At 42.2% G+C, this 15,943-nt stretch overlaps 1 protein-coding gene across 2 annotated transcripts in view; it reads right to left on the bottom strand.

Moving 5' to 3' along the window:
• Positions 1-15,943, bottom strand: part of TBC1D22B (TBC1 domain family member 22B) — an 81,190-nt gene that overhangs the window by 31,014 nt on the left and 34,233 nt on the right. For both annotated transcript variants that reach the window (XM_037063277.1, XM_037063276.1), the window contains exon 8: positions 14,237-14,351. In XM_037063277.1, the coding sequence (XP_036919172.1) occupies positions 14,237-14,351 (115 nt within the window). The remainder of the gene's footprint in view (positions 1-14,236; positions 14,352-15,943) is intronic.

Genomic DNA, 15,943 nt, shown 5'->3' on the forward strand with positions numbered 1-15,943 from the left:
AACCGCGATCGTGTGGTTTGCAGGCCCGCGCTCAACCCACTGAGCTACTCTAGCCAGGGCAGATCCCCATTTTTAAACATTTTATTTTTTAAGTATGTTTTATTGATTATGCTATTGCAGTTGTCCCATTTTTTTCTCCTCTATCCCCCTCCACCTGGTATGCTCATTCCTTCCAGCAATCCTCCCCTCCTTAGGTTCATGTCCATGGGTCATACATGTAAGTTCTTTGGCTTCTCCATTTCCTATACTGTTCTTAAACTCCACCTGTCTATTTTGTAGCTATCATTTATGCTTCTTATTCCCTGGACCTTTCCCCCCCGATTCTCCCTCTTCCCCCTCCCTGATGATAACCCTCCATGTGATCCCCATTTCTGTGATTCTGTTCCTCTTCTAGTTGTTTGCTTAGTTTGTTTGCTTGTTTTAGGTTCAGTTGTTGATAGCTGAGTTTGTTATCATTCTACTGTCCAGAGTTTTGATCTTTCCCTTAGATAAGTTTGTTTAACATTTCATACAATAAGGGCTTGGTGATGATGAACTCCTTTAGCTTTACCTTGTCTGGGAAGCACATTATTTGCCCTCCCATTCTAAATGATAGCTTTGCTGGATAATTTTGGATGTAGGTCCTTGCTTTTCATCGACTTGGAATACTTTTTTCCAGCCCCTTCTTGCCTGAAGGTTTCTTTTGAGAAATCAACTGATAGTCTTATGGCAACTCCTTTGTAGATAACTGTCTCCCTTTCTCTTACTGCTTTTAAGATTTTCTCTTTATCTTTAACCTCTGGCATTTTAATTATGATGTGTCTTGGTGTGGTCCTCTTTGGGTCCAACTTGTTTGGGACTCTGTGAGTTTCCTGGACTTCCTGGAAGTCTATTTCCTTTGCCAGATTGGGGAATTTCATTATTTTTTCAAATTAAGTTTTCAATTTGTTGCTTTTCCTCTTCTCCTTCTGGCACCCCTATTCAGATGCTGGAATGTTTCAAGTTGTCCCAGAGGTTTTTACACCTCTCATTTTTTTTTTGAATTCTTGTTTCTTCATTCTGTTCCAGTTGAATGTTTATTTCTTCCTTTTGTTCCAAATCATTGATTTGAGTCCTGGTTTCCTTCCTTTCACTGTTAGTTCCCTGTATATTTTCCTTTATTTCAGTTTGGGTAGCCTTCACTTCTTCCTCTATTTTGCATCTCAACTCAGTCATTTCTGAGAGCATCCTGATTACCAATATTTTGAACTCTGCATCTGACAGGTTAGTTATCTCCTCGTCACTTAGCTCTTTTTCTGAAGTTTTGATCTGTTCGTTCACCGGGGCCATATTTCTTTGTTCACACCTGTTACATTGTAAGGGGCAGAGCCTTAGGTATTTGCCAGGGCAGGACAACCCACTTCCCTGGGTTGTGGTGCTGTGTGCGGGGGAAGGGTCACAGAGGTAACAGTGCCACTTGCCCAGCTCTTGGTGGGCTTTCAGTCACTTCCCGCTTCCCCCATGACCGGCGCCTTTCTAGGTGCTGATTCTCTGAGTGGGTGGGCTTGTATACATTCTAGGACCCTGTGGCCCCTCAAACTACTTCTCCTGAGAGACTGGCAGTTTCTTCCAGAGCTGCAACCAGCACAGGTTTTTATGGCCAGAGTTTATAAGGAGGGGTCAGAGAGGAAACAATGCTGCTTGCTCCGCTCTCGAACCACTTTCAGATACTTCCCCTGCTTCCCCCAAGCAACTGGCGCCCTTCCAGGTGCTGCCCTGGTGCTGACTCCTGGGTGGCTGGCTGGGCTTGTGTATATTCTAGGACTCTGTGGGCCCTGCCTCTCCAATGGACTCCGAGAGACTGGCAATTTCTCCCGGAGCCGTAACCTCCACCGGCTTTTACTGCCAAAAGTTCTGAGGCTTTATTTTTCCCGCTGCTGGAACCCTGGGTTATGTGGTCTGTCTTGTGCCCCAGTTGTTCTTCCTGGTTTTTATATGCATGTGAATGTGAAACTGCTGGGTCCACCAGCCACCACCTCACCACCCCGGCCGCCTGTCTCCACCCCTCCTACCCGTGTGGATGAATGTTTCTTCTTTAACTCCTTGGTTGTCAAACTTCCATACAGTTCAATTTTCTGGCAGTTCTGGTTGTTTTTGTTTTTAAATTGTTGTTGTCCTTTTTTTGGTTGTGCGAGGAGGCAAAGCGTTTTATCTACCTATGCCTCCATCTTGGCCAGAAGTTCCTCAACATAAATGGTTTTTGAAGTGGTTTCTTTGATGTTGTTGCCTTTATCAGTAATTTGTCCTTTCTTATAGCTTAGTACTTTTTGACTGCATGATTATCTGTTTTCCTGTTAACAGATATTTAGGTTGTTTACAATTTTTGTCTATACAAATATTCTTGCACAGCCTTTTAGGGAGGATAGGCTTTCATTTTCCTTGGATAACTAGAAGTAAAAGGCACAGATTTTTGCCTACTCTGTTTGTGGTTGTATCCCCAGTGCCTACAACAGTGCCTAGATAAATACTTGCTGAGGAAAGGTGGTTCTCAATCCCCCTCCCTCAGAAGAGACAGACCTTTTGGCTACCTCAGCACAGTATCAGAACACTGTAGTAATTCACTGCCCTCCAGTGGCCAAGCCCAGCAAAGCCATACTCACTCCTGGATATCTTGTGAAGTTATCACAAACTTTTCATTCTTTCATTTACCTAGGTGTATGGAAGGTATATTTTAGACACCAAAATGAGGCACTGGGAATATAAGGATGTTTAAAATTGTCTCTGGTCTCAAAGAATCATACAGTCTGGTGGCAGAGGGCAGGAGGGAAACACAAATTAAAATGTGTATTACAGTGAAGTGCTACAGACAAAATGTACAGGGTTATGGAAACAGTACTGCTGGGTGGTGGGGTTGGGGGAGGTCTCAGGGAAGGCTTCAGGGAGGAAGGGGAGTCTTAAAGGACGCATAAGGATTAGTCTAGGGGATAAAAGGATGGTGCAGAACAAGGCTTTTGATTAAAAGTGTCAACGCCAGGCTGCTGAGCGGAAGGGGTGATGCAGGGCAAAGTTCACCCAGGGCATTACACAATAAGCCAGAGAACCTGGACATTTTAACTTGCAGGTGATGAGATGCTCCTGAAGGGTTTCAGGAAGAGAAGCTGCGTGGGCAGGTCTGTGTTTAAATGGTATGGAAGGTGGGTTTGAAGGAGATGAAACTAGAGATGGGGAAACACTCTTGGCAATTTCAGCAATTCAGGCCTGACCTAGGACAGTCATAGAATGGACAGGGAAATAGAGTCAAGAAATATTTAGGACATAAAATTACCAGAGCTCTGAAACTGCCTGGATATGGAAGAGTGAGAAAAAGGAATCATGAAGCATTCTTAACATTAAGTGACAGGAAATGCTGCTATCTGAGGTGAAGGGGTAGCTGGGAATGGGGAGGAGAGGAGTCAGTCAAACAATGAGTCTCAGGGGCCACATGGTAGCCAGGACTGCCAGTTGTCTACAAATGACTAATTCTCCTTCTTTCTTGGTGACAGGGCCCCTATGGGTACTGGCCACCTGGGATACAAACTGTTTTCCAGCCTTACTTGCAGGCAGTAATGGCCACTAAGACTAAGTTCTGACAAAAGAGATTTGAATCCAAGCATCAGGTATTTGGGGGGTGTCCTTAAATGGAAGGAGTACGCCCTTTTCCCTTTCCTCCTCCTCACCTGCTGGAATATAGCTGTGATGGCTAGAACTCACAGCTATGCTGGATCACAAGAAGGAAACCACGTGCTGAGAATGATAGAACAGCAAGAGGAAGGAGCCTGGGCCCCTGATATGTGGGAGCACAATACAAGCTCTCGACTACTTACCTCTGGACTTTTAATGTTGAGAGGAATAAACTTTTTTCTCTTGCTTAAGATACTTAAGGTGTTTGGGATTCCTTGTTACAGGTGTTGGGAACAAGAAAAATAGTCTCAGCCCCAAGGAGCCTGCGTCCCTAGCAAACATCCTGTAAGTTGATTGCCATCTGTTTAGTTTCAAAATTTTCCTTTCAGTTGAGTCAGACCCCATCCTGTTCCCGCGCGTGGGCTCTGTAGGCCAACAGCTAACCGCCACATCTGCTTCTGTGCAACGCTTGCTTGCTTGCCCCTATATAAGGACTTGGCTATAAGCGCTGGGTGTGACTCTCGTTTGCAGCCCCTGTGGGCACCGTGTCTCCGGACACTTTGAGAGTTCGCCCCTGCGCAGGTTAAACTTGGCCAATAAAGTAACATCTTTGAAACCCTGAAAGTCTCCGACATTTGTTCTCACGGGTGGTGGATGCAACACATGCAGCCCTTCCTTACTGATCATCTATGACAAATGGACAAGTCACATAGGGAATTGGCTGCACGAGTCAGAAGTATGGGGAAGTCTTCCCGCAGGAGAGTTCCGGTGCTGCTCTGATTCTAAATAGAACCTGAAATGAAAATCCTGCCGTACCTCTGCGTGCAGAAAAGAGGGAGTTACTTGATATTAGTGCTTCACTGGTGATAAGAGAAATCACCAGACACCACTCTCTTTTTGAAAACAGGACATGTCCTGAGCCTCATTCTTTTACATGATTTCTTCATATGCATCACTTAAGTAGTTGCTGATCAGCAGTTTATTTTAGTGATGACCTCACTATCAATTACATTTGACCTCAGTGTGTTCAGAGCTGGATCAGTAACATTGTCTAAGCCCTGGTGAGTGTGGCTCCATTGGTTGGGCATTGTCCCACAAAGCAAAATGTCATTGGTTTGATTCCTGGTCAGGGCACATGCCTAGGACCAGGTTTGGTCCCCATCCAGGGTGTGTATGAGAGGCAACCAATCGATGTTTTTCTCTCACATCAATATTTCTCTCCCCTTCTCCCTCCCCCTTTCTCTAATAAAGTAAATAAAATTTATAACAATAATAATAATGATAATAACATCATCATCTAAACCCAGAAATTTTGAAGATCAGAGACTAGAGGTATTCTACAGTCTCAGTGATCACAGTCCAGAGACTACACACTGTCGCCCCTGGGCCAAGATGCCGCAGGCTTATCCACAGAGGAGGTGCTTCTACGTGAGCAGCTGGTTTCAGCAGCTAAAAAGCTGCTTGAGGGCTAGGCTAGTATGAACAACTTCTTTCTCAACTCAGGGGAAAGTCTGGGTCTGTTTTCAACTATTTTACCAAAAAAATGACACAAACCACGAAGCAAGCTCAGGCACTAATTTATAAAGGAGACAGAGAATAGATGGGGGAGGATGCAGGAGAAAGGCCAAACAATGTCCAGGTGCCGCACGGGTCCCGCAGCTCCAGGGGGACAGATCCCCCATGCTATGGCTCAGGAAGACAGGGTGATGGGGTGAGGCTGCCGGGTGACAGCTGTCCGGGAAGCCGAGGGCAACTACCTGGCCTACGTCCTGAGCAAAGAAACCTGAGGTCTCCTGAACTAGGGAGCGTCGCATCAAAAACCTTTTACAGCAGCTGCCTTTACTAGGATATGGCACCATCAGAGAAGGGGGTAAAAGAAGGATTATTACTCTAACAAGAGAATTATTCTCAAAGACCACAATGTTGTAACTAGTTCAGGAAAGGCCTTGGAGTTGGAGACAAGTCTGTTTGCTTTGTGCCTTTGAAACTTAATTTGCATCCATCAACTAATGAGCAGATAAAGTGTGGTGTACCCATACAATTAAATATCACTGAATAAAAAGGAAGTGCGGACACATGCTACAACCTGGATGAAATGCAAAAATATGCTAACCTTTTGGCCATCTGACCTTGACAAGTTATTTAACCTCTCTAATCCTCAGCTTGTTCATCTATAAAATGGGGATAATGAAAGGTACCTACTTCACAGGATTATTGTAAGGATTAAATAAAATAATGATTAACAAGGCTTCAGCCCACACATGGTAAGCATTCACATGTAAAAAAAAAACTGTAGCTATTATTATTTTGTTGTTACTCCTCCAATTAAAGACTGATAACCATGCTCTTAGGTTAGACATCTGGAGATGGCTGAGTCAGCCTTGCTAAGACTTCAAAGTGTCCATTCCCAGTGTTTTATCCACGCCCTGTGTGCTCTACAAGACTGCATATTTAAGAAGCGGCCTGTTGTTCAGCAAATGGAGTATCTCACTTGGATACAAAGAATCACAGAGCTTAAGGAATAAATTAATTTAACATCATCCTAAATTGCTAATAAGGCCTGTGGGGATTTATCTGTCTTTACCTTATAAAAATATTCAATAGAGTAAATACTATGTACTATGTTTTAAGAATAATTAATACTAAGAGCTGAACATTTACCTGCTAGGATACTAAACCCCAAATTTGTCTTTTAAAGACTACGTCAGAGCTTACCCTTATGTTTTCCTTTTAGAACTGCTGTGTAATGATTATGTTTAAAAGACAGTCTGATAATAAAAGTAAATTAAACATAAAAAAATACGCAAAGTGAAAGAAGCCAGACACAAAGACCACATATTGTATGATTCCATCTTTATGAAAAGTTCAGAAAAGGCAAATCCAGACACACAAAGCAGACTGGCAGTTGCCTGGAGGTAGAGAGGAAGGGGGGCTTGGGGCTGATGGGGAAGGGGTACAGGCTCTTTGGGAGAGGTAATATTCTAAAATTGATTGTAGTGAGGTTTACACAACTCTATTAGATATCCTGAAAACTATTAAATTGTATCTTTTAAATAGCTGATATATTTATTTTTATTCTTACCTGAGGACATGCTTATTGATTTTAGAGAGAGGGAAAGGGAGGGAGGGAGGGAGGGAGGGAGAGAGAGAGAGGGAGAGAAACATCAATGTGAGAGAGAAACATCAATCTGTTGCCTTTCGCATGCTCCCTGACCTGGGACCAAATTCGCATCCCAGGCAGGTGCCCTGACTGGGAATCAAACCCACAACCCTTCGGTTTATGGAACGATGCTCCAACTCACTGAGCCACACTGGCCAGGGTTTGAATTGTATATTTTACACTGGTGAGTTGTATGGTATGTGAATTACATCTCAATAAACCTGCTACCCAAGAAAACTGCCCACAAAACTTAATTTATAAATTTACTTCAACCTCAATAAAAATTTTAAAGAGTTCCCTACCTCCTGAATTTGGCAAGATGATTCTCAAGTTTATCTGGAAGAAGAGCCAAGGCAATTTTTTAGGAAGGGTATGAAAGAGACTAGCCCTGGAATAACAAAACATACTATAAAGCTCTAAAATCCAAGCCATGAGGTATTTGCATAGAAATGGATATAAATGGGAAAGAAATAAGCAGAACTATGCAATAAAGGAATTTATGTTATTTTATGAAGAGGGATTTCACAGCAGTGTGAGGATGCACTATTTATAAATGGTGTTGAAACAATGAACTATCCAGCTGGAACAGTAACTTAAAATCTCAACCCCCACCACACAGGAAAATAAATTTACTAGTGATATTTAAAAAGCGAAATGTAGCCCTTGCTGGTCTGGCTCAGTTGGTTGGGCATCATCCCACAAAGTGAAAGGTTGTGTTTTTGATTCCTACTTAGGGTACACGCAGATTCGGTCCCTGGTCCAGGCATGTGCTGGAGGCAAGCAATTGACATTTCTCTCCCACATTGATGTTTCTTTCTCTCTTCCTTCCCTCTCACTAAAAATAAATAAAATCTTAAAAAAAGAAAAAAAGAGATTTCTGGCCAAGATGGAGGCATAGGTAGACATACTGTGCCTCCTCGCACAACCAAAAGGACGACAACAATTTAAAAACAAAAAACAACCAGAACTGACAGAAAATCAAACTGTATGGAAGTCCAACAACTAAGGAGTTAAAGAAGACACATTCATCCACACGGGTAGGAGGGGAAGAGATGGGCAGCTGGGTGGAGAGGTCTTACAGCAAGGCAGAACCTGGAGGACTGGGGAGGGCAAGGCGGCAGATGGTAGAACAGGGCGCAGCACACAAGGCAGCTGGCGGACCTGGTGGTCCAACATTCGTGCACAGATAAACCAGGCGAAACTGGGAAACAAGACAGACTGAGCATCCCAGGCTCCCAATTCAGGGAAATAAAGCCTCAAACCACTGACTGAAAACAACTGTGGGGGTTTAGGTGCTAGGAGAGACTCCCATTCTCACAGGAGAGTTCGTTGGAGAAACCCACAGGATCCTAGAATGTACACAAACCCACCCACCTAGGAATCAGCAACAGAAGGGCCCAATTTGCTTGTGGAAAGCAGAGGAAGCAGACTGAAATCTGGCCGAGAGCGGAGCCTTTGTTCCCTCTTGGACCCCTCACCCACATATAGCACCACAACGCAGCGAACGTGGGTTACCCTGCCCAGGTGAACACCTAAGGCTCCGGTCCTCACTACATAACAGGTGCGCTGAGAAAAAAAAATGGGCCAAATGAAAGAACAGATCAAAACTCCAGAAAAAATACAACTAGTGAAGAAGAGGTAGCCAAACTATCAGATGCACAGTTCAAAACACTGGTGATCAGGATGCTCACAGAATTGGTTGAATTTGGTTGCAAATTAGATGAAAAAATGGAGAATATGCTAAGTGAAATAAAGGAAAATGTACAGAGAACCAGTAGTGATGGGAAGGCAACTGGAACTCAAATCAAAGGTGTGGAGTAGAAGGAAGAAAAAAACATCCAATCAGAAAAGAAGAAACAAGAATTCAAAAAAATGAGGACAGGCTTAGGAACCTCCAGGATATCTTGAAATGATCTAACATCCAAATTATAGGGATGACAGAAAAAGAAGAGGAAGAGCAACAAGTGGAAAACTTATTTGAACAAATAATAAAGGAGAACTTCCCCAGTCTGGCAAAGGAAATAGACTTCCAGGAAATCCAGGAAGCTCAGAGAGTCCCAAAGAAGTTGGACCCAAGGAGGAACATACCAAGGCACATCATAATTACCCAAGATTAAAATGAAGGAGAGGATCCTAGAAGCAGCAAGAGATAAGGAGATAGTCACCTACAAAGGAGTGCCCATCAGACTGTCAGTGGATTTCTCAAAAGAGACCTTATAGGCAAGAAGGGGCTGGAAAGAAATATTCCAAGTCATGAAATCCAAAGACCTGCATCCAAGATTGCTCTATCTAGCAAAATTTTCATTTAGAATGGAAGGGCAGATAAAGTGCTTCCCAGAAAAGGTCAAGTTAAAGGAGTTCATCACCACCAAGACCTTATTATATGAAACGTTAAAGGGATTTATCTAGAAAAAGAAGATAAAAAACATGTACCTGAGGTCAGTACTGCTAGTCCCAAGAGCATGCGGAATAGGTGCTACTAAATCACACTCCAGAAAGTTCATACCAGCTTCTACTCTGACCGCTGATATTTGAGTGCATTTTTCTTCACATCCTTAGCACAACTGGGCCTCTTGGTCCACCTGTGTTGCACCAGTCTGGCACATGTACCACCATGGTTTGCGTTTCATATTTATTTTCACTTGGTCATCAGTGAGGTTGTTTATCTTTTCTTATATATATTAGTGTTTGTTTCTTTATGATCTACTTGTTCAAATCTTTTAGCCATTTTTTCTATTGAATTTTTGTACTTATTTTTAAGAGGTTTTTGTAGATTAGATATTTTACTCTTTATCTGGTGTGTGTTAAAAACATTAGGCTGAATGAACCACATGAAATTGCTAATATTCAACCATCTTTGACCTCTCTCCACAGGAATTTTATATGGTTCAACCTAATATTTCTTTCTCCCAGGTCATTTGTCTTTTTCGTTTGCTGTCAGTGAAATGACAGCAAACTCACAATTATTAACAAACATACCTAAAACAAAAACAAAAACAAACTAAGCAAACAGCTAGAACAGGATCAGAATCACAGAAATGGAGATCACATAGAGGGTTATCAACAGGGGAGTGGGAGGGGGAGAGAAAGGGAAAAGGTACAGAGAATAAATAGCATAGATGGTAGGTAGAAAATAGACAGGGGAGGGTAAGAATGGTATGAAAAATGAAGAAGCCAAAGAACTTATATGTCTGACCCATGGACATGAACTAGAGTGGTGAAATGTGGGTGGGAGGGGGTGTGTGGGGTGGAGGGGAGTGAAAGGGGAAAATGGGACAACTATAATAGCATAATCAATAAAATATATTTAAAAAAAAGAAAAGCTAAATGTAAATCCAAATCCATAAGAGTATTAAAAGAAAACGTGGGAGAATAGTTTTTTAATATTGGGGTGGGGAAGGAAAGACTTCCTAAGCAAGATACCAAATCCAAAAGCCATAATGGAGGAGACATTTTCTCTTTGTCCTCCTCACACTCTGAAATGACTTGTTTACCTGTTTGTGGACCCTCCCCACTGGATGGGAGGAACCACAGGGTAGGGCCCAAGTCTATCATCTGAGTCGCTCTATACCCTGGCACATAGTAGGAGCTCAATAAATACTTGTCAAATGGAAATATTTGACTATATAAAAATTAGGAAGTTTCATATAAGGAGACACAATACACAAACGAAAAAGACCAATGACCTGGGAGAAAGAAATATTAGGTTGAACCATATAAAATTCCTGTGGAGAGAGGTCAAAGATGGTTGAATATTAGCAATTTCATGTGGTTCATTCAGCCTAATGTTTTTAACACACACCAGATAAAGAGTAAAATATCTAATCTACAAAAACCTCTTAAAAATAAGTACAAAAATTCAATAGAAAAAATGGCTAAAAGATTTGAACAAGTAGATCATAAAGAAACAAACACTAATATATATAAGAAAAGATAAACAACCTCACTGATGACCAAGTGAAAATAAATATGAAACGCAAACCATGGTGGTACATGTGCCAGACTGGTGCAACACAGGTGGACCAAGAGGCCCAGTTGTGCTAAGGATGTGAAGAAAAATGCACTCAAATATCAGCGGTCAGAGTAGAAGCTGGTATGAACTTTCTGGAGTGTGATTTAGTAGCACCTATTCCGCATGCTCTTGGGACTAGGAATTTCACTTCTAGAGACTCCCATTCAGAGAGATATATATTTTGACTAAAATGCACAAGAAAATATGTACAAAGATATTCAATGTTATTTGTAACAGTTAAAAATGGTAGACAATTTAAATGTTATTCTATAGAAGTATTAAAGTACAGTAAAGCCTTATTAGGAAAATAAATGTAATTGCTGAAAATGCTAAGTTACAGTAGACCTGTATGCTCAGACTTGGAAAGGTAGCCATGATATTTGTGAGTGAACACAAACAGAATACAAAAACGTAGGGATAGTTTGACCCCATTTTTCTGAATGCAACAAAGAACAATATGCAGGCCTAACCACATACAAGAAAAGGGCTGGAAGAACACACACCAAAAGGTCAATAGTAGTTATCTCTGGGGGCAGGAGGCAGTAATAACACTTCAAAATTAAAAAAAAAATTTTTTAATGAGCATGTACTTCTACTGCAATTTTTTAAAGGCAAGGAGCAATAAGAAATGTGCTCACTACCTGCTTTGGAGCAGAGAATGGAGCAGAGAGAGCCATCAGAGGTCCAAGGACAAGGATCTGAGATGAGATACCCCTGAATTAAAGAGCATAGGTATTAAGGTCAAAAGACCTGGGTTTGAGTTTTAAAAGCTCATTAAACCTCTAAGGCTTGGATTTCTCACCTATAAAATGGGTTGAAACATTTAGTTTAAAGCGATATTGGGGCCTGCTAAATGAAATCAGGTATGTCAAAGTACTTTGCAAATAGTAAAGTGGTTTAAAAATTATGGTGTGCCCTGGCTAGTGTGGCTCAGTGGATTGAGTGCTGGCCTGCGAGCCAAAGGGTCGCTGGTTCAATTCCCAGTCAGGGCACATGCCTGGGTTGCAGGCCAGGTACCCAGTAAGAGGCATGTGAGAGGTAAGCACACATTGATGTTTCTCTCCCTCTCTGCCTTCCTCCCTTCCCCCCTCTCTAAAAATAAATAAATAAAATCTTTTTAAAAATCAGGGTAGTATTACTGCTTGGTATGGCAAAGCCCTAGGCTGAAAATCAGAAAAACAAGGGCTAATACTACAAAGTCCTAAGGGAAAGTGAGACAAATGGGAACTGATGAGACATATCAACCAATTAGAATGTGTGGAGTCGATTTGGACCCTGATTCAAATTGTTAAATATATTTATGAGAATCAGGAAAATTTAAATACTGTTATATACAACATTATATTAAGGAGCTATTATTACTTTTTAGCTGTAATAATTGCATTATGGCTGTGGGTTTCTTCAATCATTGTATTCTAGAGATACATATGGAAATATTTATGGATGAAATGATGTGATGCTTGATTAGCTCTAAATAATTCACAAAGCTGAGAGGATGGAGAATGAGTAGAGGTATAGATGAAACAACACTGGCTGTTGAAGCTGGGTAATAAGTATAAAGGGTTTTAAAGTATGGTTTTTTTCTAATTTTACATATGCTTGAAATGTAACACAGTTAAAATTTTTGTAAAAAATTAGTGGGTGCCATCTTCCTAGGTCTAGGAGAAGTTAATCTGAAGTCCGCTGCAGTGGTGACACTGAGCGCTGTGGAGGGCTTGCCACGAGCAGCCCACGCTGCTCTGCACAAGCCCTGGGGGTCAGTAGTGCTTTCACTGGTCAGCAGGTGGCACTAACAACCAAATACCAAGATCAGAATGCAGTCCTATTTATCAAAGAAAGGCACCATGCGTGGTGGGACTGGTGGGGTTGAGGCAGTAATGGGATGGGCGCCTCTAGAAAGTAAAGAAAATTTGCGTATAGAATATAAACAGCAGCTAACAATATAATTAAATATCCAACTGGAACTGCTTTTAATTGGCATAATACTGTCACCAAGATTTCATGCCAGCATTTAGACTTCAAATGTAGATTAATGAATGGATTAATACCTTTCTAGGCTCATCCTTTAATGCTATTTTAGAAAAGTGCTATTGTAAGCAGCAGCCTACAATATAGTATATATACCCCAATAGATCAGCTGCAGTGCTCTTAATAAAATTAAACACACAGAATTAAGCTGCCTCTAAAAGTTGACCTGTTAATGTGAAGAAAAAATGAAAAGTCCTCTAGCAAAAAAGCTTTATTTACATGCTTCTGTAGCTGAATTTTCACTAGTCTTGTTTTTGCTTGGGATCACCTGACAGAGTTGGCAAGAGTGACCTTCTGCCCTTACTCCAGGGTCTGCCCGAGTTGCTTTCCCTCAAGGGGAACCAGGGTGATGTCATTCAGATGTCTTACTTTTTGAGACTGCCTTATGGACCAAAACACCATCCCTTTAGCCCCATCAGAAAACCTGAATGGGATGAATCAAGTGAGACATTTCTTAGCCTTCCCCTGCCAAGGGCCTCTACTCTAGTCCACTTCTCATTACCCTCCTACCCCCCTGCAATGGCTTTCTCCAAAAACCATAAAATCCAACCCCCAACCCCCAAGTCTAAAGAAAAAGGTTCTAGTCCTAGCCCTGCCACTAATAAGGAGAGAATCTTACAGGCTATCTGTGAAGTGAGAAGACTACATGTTTGGTTTGCTAAGACCCTTACCACTGTTGATTCTCACGTAAGCTTCTCTTTAACTAAGAAGAAAGCATCAGGCCATGACAGATGGGTTTTCCTTTTAATTTCTTAGCGCAAGTAATTAAGGAAGCAAAAAAAAATGTGGACAATTCTCAAATTCTTTTAAGACCACCTGATTTAGACCTGGCCAGGGGAGGAGGCCGGGGCTGCAAGAAAACTTAACTGCCACAGTGACATCTAATCACTCCACCCAAAGTGACGAGAAAGGGTAAGAGGTGAAGGAGGAGGGGAAGAAATCAAGGTGCTGGGGCCCTCCCTGGTCCATCCCATTACCTCCAATGTGAGCTGGATTCTAGTGCCACGACCTTTGCCCCTGTACATGTCCTCATCTACTACTGAGAAACAGCATGTGAACTAAGGGGGAAGGCCTGATATATCGTACGATCTAAAATGTCAGCATGGATGAGGGTCTGTGTTTCACACAAGTTCGAAATAATCTTAAAATGACCTCAAATAAACTATCAAATCATCTGTTTATGGCAGAACATAACATACCAATTTGGTCATTCTTGTGACAGAGCAGGTCTTTTTAGGTGAGATTTGTAATCATCACAAGAGATAGATTCCAGACTTCAATGTTGTTAAAACAGGCTTAGCACTCTCAAGTCACTATCCTTTCTTAGCAAGACATGCCTACTGGCTGCACTCGAGAAAAACAAACAGACTGAAGATAAACAACGATAGCTCGTCCAACTTGGTACTCATGCTTCTTACCCACATATTCTGATAGGAAGACGACAAAGAACGGAGTGACCAGGTCATTAATTCCCTGGACATACCCACTGGCAGGGTGTCGGATGGCCCAAATAAACAGAATTCTTTCGAAGATCTAGGAAAGAAGGAAAGAAGACATAACTGTTAAATTATGGGGATACACTCCCTCCATTTACCTGCCTCACACTTCATCTTAGGGTTACTGTAAAATTCTTAGGAAAAAATTTTAAATACTATGAGATGAAGTAGAGAAATATAAAGTTTCTAAGGTACCAATTGTTTTCAAGCAGAAGTAGATACGTCTCACCCTTTATCTTTTTAGTACCTAGCCACTCTAATGTAAGATTAGGAAAAGGGTGGCGACACAATGCCTCAGAAAAGGTTTGCACTGCAAGTCACTGACTCAGGATGTCATTTGAAGACACTGTTTCTCTAGTTCCAGGAGCAAGTATCAAGTACAGCCAAGTTCTGGTACTTTTGCTAAATCTTTTTTGTTATTACAGGATGGAGATAGGAAATACCTTCTCTACCACCTTCCCCTTTCTCCCTGCTGAGACGGAAGAAGATGTAGTGACAGACGATAAATACAGGAAGTCACTTCATGTATCAGGATGCAACCCATACATTTGCTGGGGATAGCAAGTCAAGTAAACCAAATCCTACGGACTCCTGCAGCTGGGAATCTGAGAAACGAGAAATCAGCCAGGGCCTCCATGGAAAAGCTTCTGTGGTTATGTATATTAGCCAAGAGGGGCCAGAGGCTTAGGACAGGGAGAAAGAAGAGCTCTTTATGGTCCCTTTACAGAGTCTGGCCCTGTCCCATTCAGCTACACTCCCCACTGCTTTCATTGGGCCCTCTGAGCTTTTCTCCCATTCCCTGGCTTCATCCCACTGACCACAACTCCTGGGCCTGACATGGACTGCTCATGTCTCTGTGAACCACACAGAGTGTGACAGAAGTGGTGGTGGTGTGCAGAGGGACAAGAATAACAAGGCCACCATAGCACATGATCTTGTAGAGCCCCAGAATGTTGGCTCTGAGGGCAGAATGAAGAGGTCAGGTGGAGAAAAAGAAAAGCTCCCAGGGAGAACAGTAAAAAGGAAATAGTTGTATGGTTTTAGAGTTGATTAGCTAGTATAGGAGTGAAGAGGAGAATCTAAAGACACAATAAAAGACATTCCCCAGCCCTTCCAGCTGGCAAAGCACTGAGAAACATTCTCACTCTCAACACTCCTGCGCTTCCAGGCGGTGAGAACAAAGCCATCTGGGAGGAACCGACCTCTCTGCCTCCATTAGACTTGCCCATTTGTTCTCTGGGGCTGAGAAAGGGAAGAGTATCCCCATTTGTGTTAGATTCAACCCTGTAATGGGGACTCACCTACATTCTTTCCTCTCTCTACTAAATGACCCTGCCTCCCTTGAAACTGTAGGTCAAGCTAGACCCACCAAGTTCAGGAAATCCCAAGGACTCTCTGCACCTCTGTCTCCTCACACCTCCTGCAGCCTGTGTCTGTCTAGATATCTCTGTTAAAAGTTCCCTCGGGTCAGTCCTTCTGAAGGACTTACCAGGGCCTCTATTCCACACCCTCAGCCCCTTGTGAATATACAAATCCTCAGTGACTGGCTTTAACAATGGCCACTGGCTAGCCATTCACAATGAGGACCTGCAATAAATGCTCTGTAGTAAGGATGGGGCAGGGCAGACA

This window comes from Sturnira hondurensis, unplaced genomic scaffold (assembly GCF_014824575.4).
Source record: "Sturnira hondurensis isolate 20B ecotype Veracruz unplaced genomic scaffold, ASM1482457v3 Scaffold0014430, whole genome shotgun sequence".
NCBI classification, from domain to species: domain Eukaryota; kingdom Metazoa; phylum Chordata; class Mammalia; order Chiroptera; family Phyllostomidae; genus Sturnira; species Sturnira hondurensis.